The sequence below is a fragment of the Coccinella septempunctata genome, chromosome 3 (assembly GCF_907165205.1).
Source record: "Coccinella septempunctata chromosome 3, icCocSept1.1, whole genome shotgun sequence".
In the NCBI taxonomy this organism is placed as follows: domain Eukaryota; kingdom Metazoa; phylum Arthropoda; class Insecta; order Coleoptera; family Coccinellidae; genus Coccinella; species Coccinella septempunctata.
Window position 1 is genome coordinate 27,940,651 of NC_058191.1, and position 21,319 is coordinate 27,961,969.

At 33.9% G+C, this 21,319-nt stretch overlaps 1 protein-coding gene across 4 annotated transcripts in view; it reads right to left on the minus strand.

Annotated features, from left to right (window-relative positions):
• LOC123309999 (potassium voltage-gated channel protein eag) overlaps positions 1-21,319 on the minus strand; it is an 85,643-nt gene that overhangs the window by 21,961 nt on the left and 42,363 nt on the right. The window contains exon 3 of one of the 4 annotated variants that reach the window (XM_044893347.1): positions 1,657-1,680. The exons of 1 other annotated variant lie outside the window; for it this stretch is intronic. In XM_044893347.1, coding sequence (XP_044749282.1) covers positions 1,657-1,680 — 24 coding nt within the window. Of the gene's footprint in view, positions 1-1,656; positions 1,681-17,266; positions 17,279-18,795; positions 18,805-21,319 lie in introns of all 4 variants that reach the window. 2 more of the 4 variants (XM_044893348.1, XM_044893349.1) reach the window with 2 other exon arrangements.

The following is a 21,319-nucleotide window of genomic DNA, read 5'->3' on the forward strand; positions in this document are numbered from 1 at the left end:
CGCTGAGCTATTGTTAACAATGTTGGCTCAGTCATTTGTTGTCTTTTATTCCCATACTTGAAATTTATGAAATCGCATCGTACTAATAACTCCATCATCTTGAATATTGGATATACGCGATTTTTGGTGAAATGATTTAGTTTAATGAGTTCTACTTTCTGTTAAAAAAAGATTAACCTTCAAAAGTAAACTCTGTTTGTTGAATAAACCCTAAAATGGAAGTTATTTCATCGCCATATCAAAGAAGGTATTATACAAAAAGCGAAATATGATCATCAGAAACGAAAGCCTGTAATTTCTGCAAAAAAGATGGCTGATAGACAACCATGCTTTCGAAAACAGAGGCATATCCCACTGATTTTCACGTAAAACAAATATTTGATAGAATTATTATAGGTTTTCCTTTGAATTCGTTCAACGCGAAAAAAGTTCAAGGTAAGTCATTGTTGCCTTACCCTTTGTTGAAAAGCTAGTTGAAGTATTTAGTTCAGAACCTAGAGTTAGAAGTTCCGATTATAGTATTTATTCCAGAGCAAAATAGCGGAACACCTTCTTACTTATGGAAAATAAGAAAAAATATAACCCCACACCCCACAATGTTCGGACACATCATTTTTGTTTGATTTGATATAAAAACCATTTATTTGCACAGCATACTCATGAAATTTGAATTGTAGTGACGCATCAAATAAAAAAAAAATTATCGATGGTTTTTATAGTCACAAATATTGATGTAGATAGAGAAATGGAAGTTTTGAATGTTTATTTATCCTTCCTCTCTTGAAAAGAAGTTTCTACTTTATTATATTTATTATACCTTAGTCGAAATAGGTTAGGTTAGGTGCGTAATGGGACAATCAGAAAATCGAATCATCAAAATTATAAAATATCAATTATGGAAAATGTCAATCTTTGAAACTTCCCAATGCATTTATTCAATGCACAAAGAGAGTCGAATAAAATTGGTATGAATGAACAAAGTACACTCATCAGAATACTGGTGAGCAACTATAAATCTCATCATTTCATTGATGAATTAAAATAAACAAAAATATTCCAACCATTATTATCTTATTTGTAAAAAAGAGCCTGAATTGTAGATCGAGAATTCCTTTTTTCGATATTTGAAATGAATTTATATTTAAAATTTTTCGAAATCTTTTTTATCCGCTTTGATTGATTCAAATTGCTATTAGGGAAAACTGCTGAAACATAACCTTATATTTCAGGAGTTCAGATCTTTCAGATTTGTCTGGTTTTGACCGATCAAAAATTGTTTCAACAAAGACTCAAAATAGGAATATGCTTGAAAATATTCGATTACCAGATTCAAAACTATCAATAAATAATATAAATATAAGTATTTCGAGTATTTTCGATTACTGGAATCCTGTAATCAGACAGTACCATTTTCTACCCTGCAAGCAGAAAATATTTCGTGTTATCATCGAAAGGGAAATAGCCAATTCAATTTGGGAATACCTTTGAAAACACTCGGTGTTAAGCGAGAAGTATCTGTGTGCTAAATCTATAAAGCTAACTAACATGCATGCTCAAAATATATACATACTAGGTGTGATTATATAAGAAAATACTCGAATTTACGTTATCAAACTTGTGATGAGCTTTAGCTGTATGAGATGAAATGATTATCACCTTGTTCTTCCACCACCGTGATACCTTTGGTTAAACGGTCGATTCACAATAAAAATAAAAATTAAAATTTGACAATCAAGGACGAATCGCATTTAGTATTTCAAAATAATGTTGGTTGTGTGATACTGTGCCAATTATCAATAACTGTAAGTATACCTCTATATTTTGTCTTCGAAGAACTGTGTGTGTAGATAATAGATTATAATACTACCTACATAAAACAAAAATTCCAATTTGAAAGAAAAGAACGTTTTTAAACTGCTCAAATACAGAACTATTATTCTCTAAAAGATTGCCTGATAGTTGAAAAATATTCTTATTTTCCGTAGGTTCATTCAATTTTCGTATCCAGAGACTCCGGAGAGCAACAGGATACCAACATTCTTCTGTATTTTGCGGTACCTAAGGTCCGCTAAATCTTGCAGATTTAAATGAAAATTTCTACTTAGTCTTATGTCTCTATAAGAAAAACAGAATACATATTTTGATAACAGGTCGAATTATGCAGTTTTGGGTAGTAATTCACATACGTTTTTGTAGAACAAAGTAAGGAGAGGTAAGTGTGGAGAGACCCTAAATATTATTTTATTTATCAAAGGAAAATTTTTATGAAAAAAAGCCAAGATAGAGAAGTTTTAGAATTTCTCTTTTCGGACAAACTTTCATATTCATATTCATATTCATTTCCCTCACCTTTTTTTCTGTTTTTTAAGATATCGACTTCTTCTGGTAAACGAGAGTTTATTAGATAGATAGTCATGCTGATTTACTGATTGCAAACAGAAAGGGATGTTTCAATTATATTTGACTTTACTTGTTCAAAATCTAAACTTCAAAAAGCGCAGTACCTATAGTAGCTCTTTTTATACCTAAACATCGCCAAAGCTGTATTTTTTTATATCATAAAAAATGGTTCACTATTTAAAACATCTATACGAAATTGAAATTTTCCATTCTCTTATCGAAGGAATGAATAAAAACCAAAATACTCAAATATTTCAGCCTGATTTTCCACGTTCACATTCAGCACATGAAAATATGGGTTAAATTCAAAGGTGCAGAAGGTTCACTTCCTTCCAAATATTGAAGAAATATGCAGTGACTAATGTGAAAAATTATTTTATTTCTTTTGGGCTGGACTAATCAAGAATGTAATTATTCATTGCATTTTTGCATAACTTTAAAAACTCAATATCACAGTTTCACTTCAATGATTCAATGACTTTTATGATATCAACTATAATAATTGAATATGATGGTATAGGTGGACTGATTTCTGGAGCGGCGGGAACAATAATAGATGTTCGAAAATATATGAAATTCGAGATATTATCAATATTATTATGTAGATTCTAGTCAAGTTCAGTTGATGGTTGATATTATATAAAAACTTAGAAAACGATCTACATAGAAACTCCTCGAGATGTCTCTGACGACAAAAAGAGCCAAATATGAAAGCTGTAAAGGCTGAAAACATTTCTTCAAAAACGCATTTATGAATTATTATCGATGTTAGTTTCTTCTTCTTGTATATGGACGAATTTTGATTCTTAACCTTACTGCAGAGCTTCTAAAACATAGTATAAAAAATTATTGTAATTTTCATTTGAACTATTGGTTATTGCGTTTTGTTTCGAACCCATGCAATGGCACTATTTGACGTTATTTATATCACCGGTTAATTTTCAAACAACAATTTTTCATTCATTGGAAGAAATTTTTCAAGGAAGAACTTAGCCAAACGATGTGTTAAAAACGTTGATTAGATTTCTTGCTGTTCCGGGATCACAGACGAAAATTTTTTCATTATTCCTTCATGTTTTGGAAAAAATAAGTTGTTTAGAGCGCCAATGGTGCTGAACGCGAATGTATTTATGAACATTTTGTAATTATTTTTATAAATTTCTGTAGTCCTGGGACAGGACAGTGTGTACATAAAAAATCCCAGTGCGAGAAAATGAATTCATTCCATACTTTCTGTACACACTGTATACGTTTGACTTTTTTTCGGCTACATTACCTAATATTGACATTGTTTTATCTGAGCATTAATATATCGAAATTTTAAAGAAAAATCAAGAGTTTCCATTCTTTACACCTCATATGCAAGAAGGGGTCATATTTGACATTACTTCTCTGCACAATTTTAATTGTTTCCGTACAAGAAGAAACATCCATCTTCAGTAAACAGGCCGTACATACCAGAGGCGGATCCAGGCTTCGATTTTGGGGGGGGGGGCGCAACCCTCCCCCCTATTCCCCATCTCTCCCAGACTAAAATTTTTTATTCTTGTCTAAAAAAATACTTTTTTATGGTAATGCACGAACATCTTTAGGCTTCTTCTGTTTTCGAGATATAGTGAAAAAAAAAAGGTTATCGGTCGATAAGAGAAGTCATAACACGAAAATATAAAACAAAATATGTAGTCGCATTCAGAGACGGGTTCAGATCTCCCAGATTCGAGTTTTGGTGAACTATTCGAATCCACTGAGGTGAATTTTCGGAAATATATTTGAAAATCATATGAAAATTTAGTGCAAGCGAGGAAAAAATTTTTGGTTTTGGGAGGGGGCACGTGCCCCCTGTGCCGCCCCTCCTGGATCCGCTACTGGTAAATACTCTGACATCCAAATCCAACAGTATTTCGATCATGAAAACTTTTAGGTGTTAATTCATTTAAATTCGATTCTGCGCATATTTGGTTATAATAATGAAAGGTAATACTTAATGGCTGAGTGGAGTTTGAAGTTCCATCTGAATAATTTCAACATCGTTAATTCGCTCTTCGCTGAAGTACTATATTCGCGACAAGCCATCGTAAATTTACGCTTTTCCACAACGGCCCTCGAATTTCCCCAATATCGCTCATCCAAATAAACGGGAAATTAACAGAAGGGGAAACTTTGGGCAGCCGAAATCCGCCGGTCTTCAAGCGCTCGCGGAAAACTACACGAATTTTACGACGCTATCTTTGTGCCGAGGACAGGGAAGCTGTATGTTCCTGGTGTTAACGTCCTGAAATATTGGGAGGCGAACTGTGTTCGTTCTGGCACCGGCAAATTGAGTTATTGGAGAAGCCGGGCAAAAATCGAACTAGTGTTGTCTAGTTGGACTGCAAATGAGAATGGGGGCCTTTGTGGAAATTCCGAGGGTCATATTGTCTTTTGAATACATTGAACTCTCTTGAGGAGCTGGGAATATAAGGGAAATTGAATTCGTTGAGAAGCTATTGCGAATGATTATTGAAATTAGGTAGACATCATCATGAGAGCTGATAAAAATAATAATAATAATAAATCAGAGCCAGATGAAGAAATAATTAACGGAGGATTATTACCTACGTTTTCTCAGCATTGAGCTACTCATTCGGTATAATCTATTTGACCACCACGGATTTAGCAGCACTACAGAGAAAAATAAGGACGATGCCGACAAAACGTAATGAACATCACAACAGAGCTGCCACGACATCTTGGGGGTAGAGAATTGTTGACTTGTCCAACCGCATGTCCCAGGAAATTGATGGACTTCGAAAATATATTGCCCCACAAGAGTTAGGGATATCGTAAATTATCAAACGCTGAGGCTAATAGGGCTATCGGAATGCTGCAGGGTGGCCTAACCCAGGTTGTTGTAGCGTAAAGGCTCCAAGTCAGCCAAAGTGTGATATCTCGACTTTGGAATAGGTTCAGGGAGACAGATTCCGTGTTGGAAAGACCAAAGCTTGGTGGGCGACGAAAAACAACACCTGCTCAGGATCGTTTCATCACCGTTTCGGCGAGAAGAAACCCTACATCTACGTGTAGAATGCTACGGAATACTCTTCAAAATGCAGATGGGGTCCAAGTTTCCATCGAAACCATCAGACGAAGTTTGAGAGAGGTGAATCTAGGTTCTAGACGTCCATTAAGAGGAGTTTCATTAACACGTGACCATAAGCGTCAAAGACTGGAATGGGCAAGGCAACATATCAATTGGAACGATCAATGGCGTGGTGTCCTTTTCACTGATGAATCCAGATATGGACGATTTTCAGATTCTCGAAGAATAAGGGTATGGACAATTCCACACATAACCCGTAATCGTCGCTATGTCCAAGAAGTCCATCCATTCCGAGGGTGTAGTGTTATGGTAAAGGCCAAGATATGTTTCAACGGGCGCACAGATCTACACATTTGTCCTGGGAATTTGACCGCCTTACACTATAGGGAACATGTCATTGACAATGTTGTGCCAAATTTTCACGCTGCTATTGGTGAAACTTTTCAATTTCGATAACGCTAGTCCGCACCGTGCAGCCATATTTGAGAATGCGAGCGAGGAGCTTGGTATTCCACATTTACCAATACATCCGCACACACCAGATTTGAATTGCATAGAACATGCATGGGATATGCTCCAAAGAAGATTAGATAATCATCAACCTACCCCAGAATCCTTAAATGATCTGAGAGAGCTTCTGCCCCGTTTATGGAACCAAATTCCTCAAGAAATGTGCAACAACCTCGTGTGTAGTATGCAAAGAACATGTCGAGCTGTTATTGATGCCCGTGGAGGCCATACATGGTATTGATAGTCTTAAAATGCTTGAATTCTCTGGGAATAAATTTCGTTATTTGACTCGATTTTTCTTAATCACCCTGTATACGCTGCAAACCTACAGGCTAAAATTAATTTGCAACTTGAAATCATATTAATATGAATTTTTTGCAATTCAAGTCAATATCCCTAACTCATGTGGAGCAGTTTATTTACTGAACAAGGCTGCTTCGTCAGAACTCCATCGAGTTGTTTGTGTTGCTGATAGTTCTACTCCGTTGAAGCTACAACAGGACCACTTGGAAGCTGTCGAACTATCTGCAGAAAGCAAAATGCAGAAACTCATGATTGGCAAACCTTTGCATGGAAGGCACCAGAACGAGGTCAATCATGATTACGTCGACATATCTGCGTCTAACTACTGGTTGACTGCCAGAAGGTTTGTTTCCCGAGACAGAGGGCTTCATCCTCTTCATCCAGGACCAGGTGATTTCGACAAGGAACTGAATGAAATATATCGACAAGGATGCCTCAGTTAAAGACGATTGCTGTCGTTATGGCTATGCGACACATGAAACTATCCAGCACACCACTGGGGGATGTCAGAAGTTCGCATGGTTCTGCATGGCCCTGAATACCTTGTCTCAAAATTGTATTATACGAACTACGTCCTTAAGGGAAAAATGTCCAACGTCCGATATTGCAGAATTTACACTAGGTGTTTCGAAATTGAATCTTTTTTTGTAACAGAAGGTAGAGCCGGTCAAAATGAAGTGTTTCACCAAAAATCATCGATCCAAACGACCCTAGATCGTCTCGGAATGTCTTGGATCTGCAATATTGGGAGAAGATAAACACTTCATCCCATGGTAACTGAACCAAGCATGACTTTATTCACAATATATGTAGAATATTGACCAATTGACCAGTGGCATATTAGGACTAGGTTAACCCAGGCAAGGTCTAAGGGGCGGCAAATTTTTTATTAATAACAGAGCAAAGATGTTTCATGAATAAAAAAAGGTAAGCACTCACAAAAATCATGAATTCACTGAAATGATCATTTTTCTGCATGAATATTACTAATATTTTGTTTGTTGGTATATTTATTCCATTAGTTTATTATTGTATTAAATAATTGATCGTTTGGAATTTTGTAAACCTAATTTATTCAGTCAAATATAATAAAACGTTTCGGGTTCGGGCCCTTTGAAGAATGAGGACACATGCACCACAAGCAGAAGACTTGGAAATTGTTAAAATAAAGATTGAAAAAGGGCCCGAACCCGAAACGTTTTATTATATTTGACTGAATAAATTAGGTTTACAAAATTCCAAACGATCAATTATTTAATACAATAATTACTAATATTAATAACAAAGCCAGAAGAGGCTTAATTACACTTTTGTTTTGTTTTTACCGGTTGCTTCTGATTTGTGAATGTATTGGGATATTGTTACGGCTGAGGCCATTTCATTTATGAAACTTCTAAACAAATATGCACATGTTGTATGTAGGTTTGTATTTGTTCTGCATCTGTGTGAACATACATTCATCGTTGAACCTGCTTGTGACCAAGGTGGTTGTGAGCGATAATAAATTAAATAAACTATACAGAATGTATTAAATTTTAGGTTAAAGGATATCTACTTCGACTCCAATTTTCTGGCGATTTATTGATTGTTTTAGAGAAGCAATTCCAAAATAATCAACAAAAGTGCAAATTTAATAAAAGAATTACTCTTGGAGAGCGGCCTAGTGATAGTGGGCATCTGATGCCAGCCTGCGCTAGTCCCTGTCGTGGTTTTAGAACCATCTGTATACCAATTAATGGTATTTCTTTTGAGGATATGGGAGGTGGGTTCCCTTTCCCAAACTTTCTTTCTACTTAGCAACTGGAAGAATCGCTTATGGGATGTACTCAGAGAGGGCTTAGAGGGATGATAAGTCCGCCATTTTGAACATATTCAAAGGATAAATATAATTTGATTCGAGCTACTTTCTATATTCAGGAATAATGAATCAAAACAGATAAGCAAGGGCAATGAACGCTCACGCAAATCCTTATTCATATGAATATAGCTTCCTATCATCCAAAATTCTAAAATATTCGTTAGCTAGGTCGTTTTGCCTTATCTCACTGAAGGATGCTCGTTTCGATTGATGAATCTATACCTTTTCAAGTTCTAATTAGCGTTAATCAGAGTCAAAATGACATTAAAATCAAATTGGCAACATCAATTTCAAACTGGCATCAATCAAAAGCAAATTGGCAATAATCAAGTTCAAACTGGCATTTATCAATTGCAATTTGAAAATAAAAAAAATAAAATTGCAACTGTAGAAATCGAACATCAAAGTTCGAATGGAGCTGAATCAGTTGATCACACAGATCAACATGCTTTTTCAGCTTCTTTATCTGTCATTTTTGTACAAAAATTTTAAGTTTTTCTGATGCCAACATTTCGAAAATACTAAGTAGTGTATTCGGAGTCTCTTAAACCTTTTCATATTTTGCGAAATTAAATAAATAATATCCAAAAAACAGTGAACGGAAGTGAACGTTGATTCTGAAACACAATGAGGGACTGACATCGTCTCTTTTATGATAACTCATTAAAAAAACGCACGATTGTGGTTATCTTCTCTGTTTTGTAACGGCTCGGCTGTAGAATCCAGAATTTGCAGAGATTAGAGAATATCGTTTATATCCAAAGAATCATTCCTCCTGCATTGGATAACTAAGATATATTTTGTTGAGAAAATTCGTTATTCACGAAAGGTTTTAATTAATTATTATTATCATTCAATTCAATTCTTTTATTCAATACATTTCATTCAAATGGAGAATTCAAATTCAGAATTGACAATTTGATGTTGTTTATTTTCATTTTGCAATTGGCAAATGCCAGATGAAATTGATTATTGCCAATTTGTTTCTTGATTAATTCCAGTTTGAAATTGATGTTGCCAATTTGATTTCGAATAGCGTCATTTTGTTTTTAATTAGGATCAATTTAAACTTGAAAAGGTATAGTGCAGACGAAATTGTTCTTAAGTTTTCAGCAATAGGTTTTATACTGCGAGACTATACACAGACAACTCGAGAAGTCATGTCCCGTTTCGTCAATGAAATATCAAGTCCCGTCTAAAAAACGAGACAACACTATTGATTATTGTTGATTTTCACGTGAATATTTTTAAATAAAGGGTTCTATTTTTGAACAACAGATCTGTAAGTAACCCCTTTGTATATAAATAAATTATGAGCCATATCGAAATAAGTTTTTATTGATTTCCGTAAATCTTTGAAACGACAATTTGATGAGATATCTCTAAAAATGACTGTTTCTACTCAACCGTATTTTAATGGTTATCCAACTCGATCAATAATTTCCATGGTTTCATCAGAACACGAGAGAAGCTAATATATACAGTTTTGTTGTCCATTATGCAGTATATTGCTTTCACTAATCTCATTTATTTTCTACCGCCCCTTATGAAATAATATATATTTTCCTATCTTGAAGCAAGTCTTCAATACCAGAGTACATTCAATTGCTCGAAAATAACTGTTTATCAATCATGAAAATATGTCTACCCACAGACAGAAAAATTCAATCAATCATACAACTTTTTCCAATATATCCGTCATTTCCTTTCTAAAATAAATCACTCTGTTCATTCAAAAATTTGAGGACAAACTTTCTTGATCGTTATGCTGGATTGTGGGGTGGTTTTCATCATAATGCGCTTCGCGTGACCGAAGTATACAAATACATAAATAAGGGTAACTTACAGGAGTTTCGTTTTCTTTAACCCTGTGAGACATTCTAATATTTCGTGCTCTTTATCTTGGGTTTATTACAGGTAAATCTACAGGTAAAATATAAGGTTGGAGATAGGTATAAAAGATATCATTTCCATAGGGGATATTTTTATGAGGAAATAGGTCGTGTATATCGTCTTAGTGATAAAATTCGCAATATAATTCTTGTTCGTCATTCACAGTGTTTGAATAGCTTGAACATCCCAGTGACTTTCAATCTTTAGTATGGAGCTTGTTTGAGAAAGACATAAAAAAGATTGGCAATTTATATATTTACTATGATGGGTCTTTCATTCGAAGCTAAATGTATCTACTGTTACAATATTGTAAGAAAAGATTGCTCGAATTCAGTTGAACTCCTTTCCATTTCCCAAAAGTAGAGCTCTATCAGAGAATTGCCGAAAAGAATTTTTGATTCTTCCTCAGAGCCATGGCCAATCTTCCTTTGTCAAATTTGTTTTCTTCATTCAAGTTCTATTTATACAGGAGGTTTACTGAAGACACATCAAAATGCGGGAGAAAATTGATGAAACTGAAAAACCAAGATATATGTTGAAGTTCTTTCAATATTCTGAACAAAAAAAATGAGGTCATTCGCCTACTGTTTATTTTAGTGGTCTTTCCAGGGCTTACGACCCTTTATATCAATAATAACTTTTCGCCAGATGCAAATTTTCAACTGAATCATAGAAGTCTTGGAATGTTTGTCAGAAAAAACTACTCTGGCTATCAGGCTCTAAGCCTAAACCACTCCAACTTTCAAATAGTTGATTTTTCAATCTCTCCACTATTAGCGAAGCTGTAAGTTGTAGTGATACAATTACAATGTAACACTATACCGAGCATATTTTGTAGAACATCAAACTGAGGCCGCCAAACTATGAATTTTTGAGTATTCTTCAAAGATGATAACTTGTTGTATCGTGTAACTCTCCAATTCAGCTTACCCTAAACTGTCAGCAGTCAAAATGTTTTTTAGGGTTGCCAACACTTTACTGCACAAGTAGGGGAGTGTGCCTATAATGGCATCCTGTCTATGATGGCACACTATGGAAAAGTCTGTTATTATCGAGTGAATAATCTTATGTTCACTAAGGTCGTTTGCCAGATGGCATTATTGCAAGGTATGCGTAGTTACACATGAATACGTGCCTTTTAGTGTTTTCTTAAAATTTGTGTAAAAAACATTTATACTTCCCTTTAAAAGCCCTGTAACAATGCTTTACATTTAAAACTTTAAGGTCATGTCGTAATGCAAGTACCTTATTCGGTTTGTTGAAAGATATATGACTTGCATGTCTATGATGGCATAGTCAAAGTGTTCCTAAGATAGCATAGGCTGCCATCATATTCTTTGTTTTTGAATTAACAGCTATGGCAGCAAGAAGTAAGCTACAACTTTGGAAAGATATGGAGGCAGTGCTAAATGATGTGAAACAAAATGTGATGGGTTGAAAGCTCGCAGTTAAAACTTTTAACGTACCATCAACAACTCTGAGAAGAAGACGATTTAGGTGGACGCAGGCCTACTTTCAAAAATCAGGTGGAAACCAAACTGGTTGAAGACCAATTTAATCATCAATTTCATTTTATTTTCAGTTATATGCCATCATAGAAAACATATGCTCTTATGATGCCACCCAAGACAAATTTTTGAAAATGTTTTCATTCATTTCCTTTCAGATTAATGCTGAAAATATGCGAAAAAATGTATACTACAAGTGAGTAACACTAAATATGTATAGTCGATCATCCAAAAAAAATTTTTTCAGGGTGCCAACATGGGCACACTTCATATGCGAGCAAATTCAAATGTTGCATTTTAGAATTTCTTACAAATTAGAAAATCATCTGCTTTCATGAGAAAATTTTGAATTATGATTATAAGGAGCATTATTTTTTTTGTGAAATGATGTATTGTGATTCTTATTAAACTTTTTAGGGTTTTCCCTCCCAATCTATGAAACAAAATCAATTGAAAATGAAATAAACGATTTGCTCCTGCGTAAATTCTTGCCCTAATTTGTCAGGAGCAAATTAACTAATGACTGATGAAGGAGTCTGATATAGACTCCGACACGTTACAACATAAAATTATAATTTCAACGTTATTTATTTTCAGGTTATTGTCAGGAAACAATTTTTTTTAGTTAATTTGCTCCTGACAAATTAGTGCAAGAATTTACGCAGGAGCAAATCGTTTATTTCATTTTTAATTGATTGTGTTTTAGAGATTGGGACTGAAAACCCTAAAAAGTTTATTAAGAAATGCAGAATCCTCCCAGAATAAATTTCAATCGATATATGATGTATTGTGAATTAGTCTACATACGGTTAACCTTCCTGAAATGGCAACAGTAAGCTAGACTGCTCGAGAGCGACAACAGTAGATAAATGAACAAAATGAGGATTCTTCCTGGTGGAGTTTGCAGGCTTATAATACGGTTTGTTGGGATAGAATTTTGTATTTTTAGGTTTAGGGCTTGATCTAAAGGTGTCCAAAGTGATTTATGACAGGGTGAGAGTTTTGGATATGGACGTAGCATTTTTGATAAATTATTTTTTTGGTATATCAATAATGTGCCATCATTTTTCTTAATTGGGTGGATGTTCCATGGGAAACCATGTTTGTTATTGAAATAACAACGAATATCCCCTGGTACTTGTTGGTCCCCCAAACCCTCGGCCATAACCTAGCGTTCTAGTTATCGATTTTCTGATAAATGCAAATCCACTTCAAAGGTGGATCTGCTGTTCCTCCTGTTTGTTTTATCGTGATTCAGCATGAACTGAGTACGCCTGAGAATCAAACATAGCTCCTGTAATTGAATTATTAGATCCCCATGCAAGGTCAGTTTAATACTAATTGGATTAAATGACTTAATCTTTAGTTACGACCAGGTTACGAGTAGCAGGGTTATATTTTCACGTTCTTCGTGAACGACTCTCGATTTTCCCCAGTAGGAACTGCGATTGACCGTTTTAATAGAATTAGGTCTAAAAACCCACATTCCTGAAACTGTCTACATGAGATACATGTAAGGAAGTATTCACTCGATTTTTCTTTCGTCATCCTCGGGTATATAAAGGTGTCAAATAATCTGAACCACCGGAAAACGCTTGTCTTGATATACTTTTATTGGCTTCTATAAATGTAGATACATTTTAAAATATTATGATAAGATTATTCGGCCTAAAATGAAAAGTGCTATGCGAGCAACAATCACTTATTGTGTAGCTTTCTTGTCTACCCAAATATCTTGAATGAGACTAACATTTTGTTATATAAGATTTATTTTAGTAGCCCAAATCATCAGCCCTTCATCTAAATCTTCTAAATATAATCTTATTGTGAAAATTCCTTCTCACCTAAGATTGTTTAGCCGAGTTTTCGAATCGATAGGTACCCGATAAAAATATCTAAATGTTCACTATGTTCGATTCAAAGAAACAACGGGTGTTGAAAAAACAATACCTTTACTGGTATTTATCTCAGGGGGAACGTGAAAACCTCATTTCGCTGGTATTAAGGGCGTAGGGCACCATGCAATATACGCCAGAGAAATTACCTTCGAACAATTTCGGATGATAATAAAAGAAATATCTCGGGCTTTACGCCTCAAACAAAGCTTCACAACTGTTTTAACGTTTTCCTACTCACCGAACTGGAGGAAGTTATCGGGAAAATTGGTGGAGAACGTTTACTATTTGATGTATTTTTTCTATTTCAGATCTCGATTTTGTTTGATGACCCACTAGAAGTTCGAACGACTTGACAACCTCTTTTAGCGATTTCAGGAGTAAATCATCTCAACTCAATCGATCGGCGACTTCATAATATGTCATCGTACAGGGAGTACCGACATAAAATTGAAATAAAAAGAAGAGGAAAACTTAATCTGAACCCATATTTGGAAAGGTTATGTTTTCGATATACAGGTTGGTCCCATAAGACAGTTATTTTTAATAATGAAGAATGATCACGCCTTAACAGAGAAGCCATGAATACAATAATAAGAATTCATTCAAAAGCATAGCACCCGTTATTTTTAATTTTAATTTTGCAACTGATGGAGAAAAGTGGATGCAAATTTGTTAGATATTTCGCAAATGACACCACAACTGATTTTGCATGGAGACTTTGATCTCAAGACAGCAGGTCATTAACAACGTCGTGTCTTTGCCGATTGAACGTTAGGACAGCATGAAAATGACATGAACATGAATTCACTCAATTCAATAACTTTGCGAGAATGTAATGTGGAATATTTTTCACAAAATAAAAAATTTTCCTATAAATCGAAGAGAAAATCTAATTTGAAATCCCGTATATACTAATGAAAGAAATAATGCAAAAACCTTACTCAAGTACAAAATTGACATGCCTAATTTGCTGGCCGAACAAAAATTATCAAAGGTAAACTAGTGTGGAGCCTAACTTTTAAATACTAGCTTGTCTCACTATTCGGTGCTTCTTTTGGCACTTAAATAATAAAAGAAGCCTGTCAACTTGAACGTTAAAAATTAACTGATAAACAGAATAAGTAGGTACACTCCTTTCAGCTAGATCCATCAGCATCTGCAGCATCTCTAACGCTTCATTGCAAATGAAGAAAAACTAGGGTTGTTTCTATACACAAGATTTATAGTTGGCATGCCAGGCCAGCCAGAATATTATAATTAGCACTTTTAGTACAACCGTCTTTTTATAGGTACACGCTTATTAAATAATGCAATAATTTATCATTACGAATAGCTCTACACGTGCTTATTGCTGAACAGAAAATTCAATAACAAATATGAGAAACATGACCCGAATTAAATCTTTTTAGAAAATGGTAGAATCTTGATATACTATGCAAGGCCTAGAATCGTTTTCTTCAGATATTCCTTCTGAAAAAGTTCAACAAATTTTTTATTTAAACCATCAACATTCAAAATCAGATCAGCAGATCACCGAAAGTTAATTAGACCTACTTCCTTAGGTATCAAACAGCCAAACAACTAAGAGCTCTGAAATCCAACTGCTAGAACTCTCTGCTGACCTGGGAATGCCGCAACACCATGAAGAAGTTGGCCAGAGAATACAAAGTGACTCTTCTATGTATGCCAGAGCACTGCCGCATCGAGGGCATGAAAAGTTCTATTAACTTACGAATAGTGCATGGAGGGTACAACCTTTTGCACCTGAATCATTCTGTGGCTTGCAGAAGACCTCTTAAGGACTGCTATCCAGCAGAGGTAGTTGCAAAACAAGAAACTGCTCTGGATTAAAACCCCAAGACCCAAAGAAGCGAAAAGATTCGTGGAATTATCGCCTTTCTACAGACATCAGAAAGCTAATCCAGAGCTTCGGTGTATTGTTGGATCGCTAATGGGCACATCGCTACAAAGACCTTTTTCATCAAGTAGGCAAGTTGGCGGATCAACTGTTACCGGAAAGGAAACTACTGAACATATAGTACGCAAAACGCAAGTGTCTGAAGCTTGCTTGCCCCAAAAACATACACTGAGGCAACTCGGAATCTCTTAGGGAGATTGCTAGATTTATGAGGGTGATTGATGATATCCTTAGGGTTTGATTGAGTAGGGTACAAGAATAAAAGATCTACAGGGTCGTAGTTCTGAAAGTCTGAACTCCAACTAACTGCTCATTAGGATAAGAAGCATTGACTTCAACTACAACAAAGCTAATAATGTCAATCATTTGTAGAGATTGAAAATTGTCAATTTATGGAATCATTTTTTGACATTGTCGAAGTTCAATTTATTATTTAACAACTCAGAGTCACGTTTTATTGAATTTCAACCGAAAATTAAGGAATTACATCTATAATTGTGTGTTGAGTTGTCTTGTCGTTCGTTATTTCATGTTTTACTCACTCTTTTCATATAGCTCTCATTGAATGTAAGTATGGACGTTCAGTCATTCATCTGCAGCTTTGTTATTTAAAATTTTTCCTAGTTCTCTGATGGATATTATGCAAATAGTCCCATGAAATTCATATTGTCTAATATCAAAAATTTCCTCGTGAATAGCGACATAAATGCGAATACTGGTGTGATGTAAGGTAAATAATGAATTCATAAGAGCACTTCATTAACTATTGTGAATGAAAAATAAACTAATAAATAAAAATTTTCTCAGCGAATATGTCCATTTAATACTACGTGAATTTTGCTTGAGATCTCAATAAACCTATTATATTGGGAATTTTATGATCAGATCAGATATATAGAAGATCTATCTTCCAAGAATATAGTTCTTTCTTGCACTATACAATTTCAGTAGGTCGGTACATCACTTTGAATTAATATTTCCCCTGTAGTTGCTGTTGTGATTCCATTGAATGGTTCCCAATATTTCTAGATTGAGCACTACTGAGCTCTCCATAGTGAAGTTTTTTTATAAAAAGGATAATTTTCAATTTTTTAGTTTATCTCTATTGAAGACTTTTTCTAGTTTTTTCCTCTGTTATACTTATTTCTTATTTGAAATATATCATGTTTAATAATTTCTGAATATTTTTCATGATGTAATTTTATCGTTGGCTTCATTTTGATTGATAACGTTTATTATTGTGTGTATGAAATATGCGTTTTTCATTCGTGATAATTGTTATGCAAGAAGTTGAGAGGAAGAGATTTTATCAGCAAGTTTCGATCTACTGAAGCATATTGTTCTTAATTAGAGTTAAGGAGAACAAGCTTTCATGCCTGTAAATAAGAAATGAATAAGGCAGAAAAAGGAGCATGATAAAAGTTTCTTGAATAAACGTATGATTTCGATTCACCTGATGAAAAAAAAAACTGGACACCCATTAAAAGTATCGATGCAGAGAATACCCATGATTTTATATGCGATTTCGCAAAACATATTTCAGCCAATCTATCATTATAAGAACAGAAGGATGAATTCATATTTTGTTTTAGAGATAAATCAATAAATTTATTATTCAAAAAATTCAGGGGTTTGATTCCACATGTATTTTACCACATCATAAGACCCTCTGCCAGGGTGGTGTCCAGTTCTGGCATATTAATTTAACTTTGGAACCGAGAAATGGTACTGCTTTCTGATTTTTAAGGTTTATTCAGATTCATAGATGCGACTAAATTAAGCAGGAATATAGATTGAAGATAATGATAGAGATAGATAGAGACCCATTCTACAAAGCCAGAATAGAGACAGAGAGATAGAAGTTCATTTCACTTAAAATAGCGCTGTAATATTACATACCTTCAGGAATACCTGTTGAAAAATAAAATCTTAATCAGTTACTTCGCACAGTTGTGAGTTCATGTTTTTATTTTTTATTCTGCTCATGAAATGTTTTCATAACGTTACACATATTACATATTCGTATAATATGTGGAATGGAAGTAGTAAATGTTCCTCATGCAGAAACACTTGGTACGTTTGTTTGAAGCATTTTAAACAATTTAACTGTCATCTCCGGTAATTAACGCGTTGTAACGTGTTATCGATTTTATTTCATAATCCTTTCTGTTAGATGGAAACATCACTCAAACAAAATTTTCTAATTGTTGTAACCTTTCCTCAACTAAAAGTGTCAATCATGCAGTTACAACGATATTGATTGGAGTGTCCATTTCTTGGCATCCACTTCATCTCATATTATTGATAATAATATTTATAGTGTAGTGTTTTCTTGGAAATTTCAATATTTGAAATGTTGGAGTATAATTTCTGGTATATGACTAGCTGACTGGCTCGACTGACATGCAATTCTAAAGTTCAATGTTTGAAGTCGTATATTGACCATTACTAGAGCGATTTTGATATTTTTATTATCCAAAGTTTGTTTTTTTACTTAAAGTGACCTCCATTCATTAGGTGAATCTTCAGGTATCATAGAAACTAACACCATGATGGACCAACTAGGTCATTTCACTCTTTCTAAATTGACAAACATAAAGAGAAATTATCTTGTCGAAATGAATCCCTGTAAGGAAAGTAAAAAAATAAAACAATGTTAGAGCTTCTACTAAAACACCTGTTCATCTAACTACACTAAGTAGTCACTTGTCGAAATAAAAATCACAAATATATTTAGAGGCATAATGGCTTTTTATATCAATTTAGAGATTTCTGGTCAGAATGGACACCCCAAACCAACGAACACGAAGCAGACAGAGAACACCGAACAACGTCAAAAATCAAGCTTCAAGTATTTTGTAATGAGTATTCCATGGGCACTTGAAAAACTATATGAATTATTTATAATATACTAAGTATACTCGAAAGTAGATTGATATTTTTGTCAAATCGGGATTTGTGTGTCAGTAATAAAAATTACAGACATATGTCTTCTATAAGTGGAAAGAAAAAAGAATTAAATATAGATAGTCTAGGTTCAACGTAAATATAATTCAGGTCGACAATCTTGAGTTCAAAATATGAAAATACAATTGGGCCTATCCATATTAACGTTAAATTCGCATTACCTGTATAGTCAAGATGAATTGAAATAAAAGGAATTAGTTGTTGCAAAAGTTTAAACATTCAAATGAAAACTATTTTACAAAAACAACATTAAAATCCAAATTGACAAAGAAACAGTTCAATTACTATATCCTAAGTGCCCATGGAAAAATATACCATACGACAGAGAATTTGAAGCACCGCTCCTTCGTACAGAAAATATTCATAATAAACTATAAGCACATCGAACATCGACAAAAATCATCACAATCTGTAGGCGATAGTCATTCCCATACTAAGAAATGTCCTGTAGAGCTACATACCTTTGTTTTCTATACAAATCATGCGCGATGCGGGCGAAGACAAACACATATACAAGTTACAAAAAAGATATTCACAAATTTTCAAATTTGAATGTTGTAATTGTTCAATCTATTCATGTGTTATTCAGTGCAATTTTGTTAGTTTGTACTTTGTGTCATGCTCACAGTTCAGAATTAATTAGGATATGTTGACTGAACTATAAGTTGGTAACTCAAAAATAATTACTACGACGATTTTAATAAATAACTCATAGAGTAAATATACAAACACACAGCACTATCACTACTCATCATTTTGTAACCCATGAAGTCTCAGTTATACAATACACTATATCGTATATATATTAATAATATAAATTAATTATATTATATATTATTATATGTGGCCTTTCTCGTACATTTTCAGTTGTTATTATTATGTGTCATAAGTGAGAAACTCAAATAATAATTCACAAAATTTTTGTATCTCACCAATGTAGGTAATGTTTGAGTAGATTGAAAATTGATTGAAAATTTTCAATGAATATATACACCAATGGTAGGTAGAACATAATTTTTTTAATCAAAAAGCCTAATGACAAGAAAAATTTTCTCCTGAAACTGTGTTCAGTAAATGAAACACTGTTTTTGGATTAGAACTAGAACTAGAACTATCTCGAATGTGTTCATGTTTGTTCTGATCTCCAAATCCTATTCATAATGATATAAAAGTATCCTCCTAACTATAAAGGAAGTTGAGGGCATATCTGAGAGCTGGGTTTCATTTAAATGCTGCCAATGTCGTACAGTAATGTACGACATGTATGGTCCTAGTAGATTAAGATGGTACTTATGGCGGATGTGATTTTTCAAGAAGAAAGCAAACATTTTCTGTCACAATCACTACCCAAATTTGAATACCATTGTAACTTACAGATGGTTTAAATTAAATCTCCAAATTTTCAAAAAAAGTTGCGAATTAAATGTTGAACCTCATGTGGGGATCCAACTCGAGAATGGCTTGTTTCTGCTTTCAACTTAAGCTTCATCTCAAAATAGAAGGACATATATAGGTCAATATTAGTCGTTATTTTCTATTCTGGGGTGGAAGCACTATTCGATATATCTCTTACAAATTTTGTCTTTCATTAAAGGCTTTTCCACCTCACCTGCATCTAAGATCTAAGATTGCCCTATTGAGTCATTTTCAACCAACAATTTGTACCAGAATTTTTGTTTTCAACAATGATGTAAGTGGAGAATTTTTAAAATTAACCACAAACAGACCAGAAATTTGAATAAAAATAAAATAAAATCTGATCAATTGCTCTTAATTTCTTAAGCTGTCAAAATGATATTTCAGCGAGATTTTGTACAGCCCTATGGTTGCTGAAAATAGAATTTACAGGTTTTTTCCGAAAAGGAAAAAATAGGTTGACAAAGGCATGTCAGCTGCAGGATTCTCGGAAAGTAAATTTGCTAGACCAAAGGAGTATGTTGTATGTCCCTTCCAAAAAATCTTATTTTTTCGTTATATTATTTATAACGTGTCTTTAATATTGCTACGAAATTTTTGGTTATTTCACTAGCATTTAGAGTAAAATTCAGAACTCTTTGATTTCATGAATTCACACAAAAAATTTAAGAATGAAGATTGAATTGAAGTTGATGAATAACGATACCTTACCGCTGGCGCTGTCATGGTTGCGTTAATGAAAAAAATTAGATCTGTGCGCCCATTACAACAAATGCCTCCCCAAACACAAACTAAGCCACACAAAAGTGTTGTTGGCGTCATGAAATTTTCATTATAATTTTTTTTATTTATTCACAGGATACTAGGTAATAGCTCAACATTTAATGTCATGAATTGTCCATTTAATTGATCTTCATTTAACTGAGAATTTCTTCACTTAGTAGAGATTCATTTTCGATTCAATAAAAGAAGAATACAAATTTAAATAATACAATTTTATATATCGTCTTTTATTTCTATTCAGCTCAACAATAGCTATTTTTCTAACAAGTGTCCAAGGTGTCTCCGCACACAAAAATGCAGTCTGCACAAGTATACATTTTTCTAAGAACGTCTGAACTTTTTTATGGTTTGATCATGAAATCATAATGTCACTTCTTGTTGACACTAACGGAGGAACAAATAGACCTCATGCGTCAGAGTCAGCAGAAGCACATTACAGGTAATAAACAATATCAGTTTTTTGTATAAAAATTTAATAGAAAGATCGGAATCACGATTGAAAGGTTACGTAGCCTACAGCTACTAAAATAAATATACCTAAATTTTCTGTAACGCTGTGATTTTTGAGAAATCTTAGTTTTACGCACGCAAATACGTAATATTATTTTTCCGAAACGAATAGTCGAAACTAAGTGGTCGGATAGCTTTCTGATTACACATATATCAAAACAAAGGGATGAAAGAGCCTTTCTCTCACCGACATGAATAGACTCATGAAAGTTTCCAAACTAACTTTATCCAGATAAGAATGTTAGAAAATGATGGCACAGAAACTTGAAGCTTATC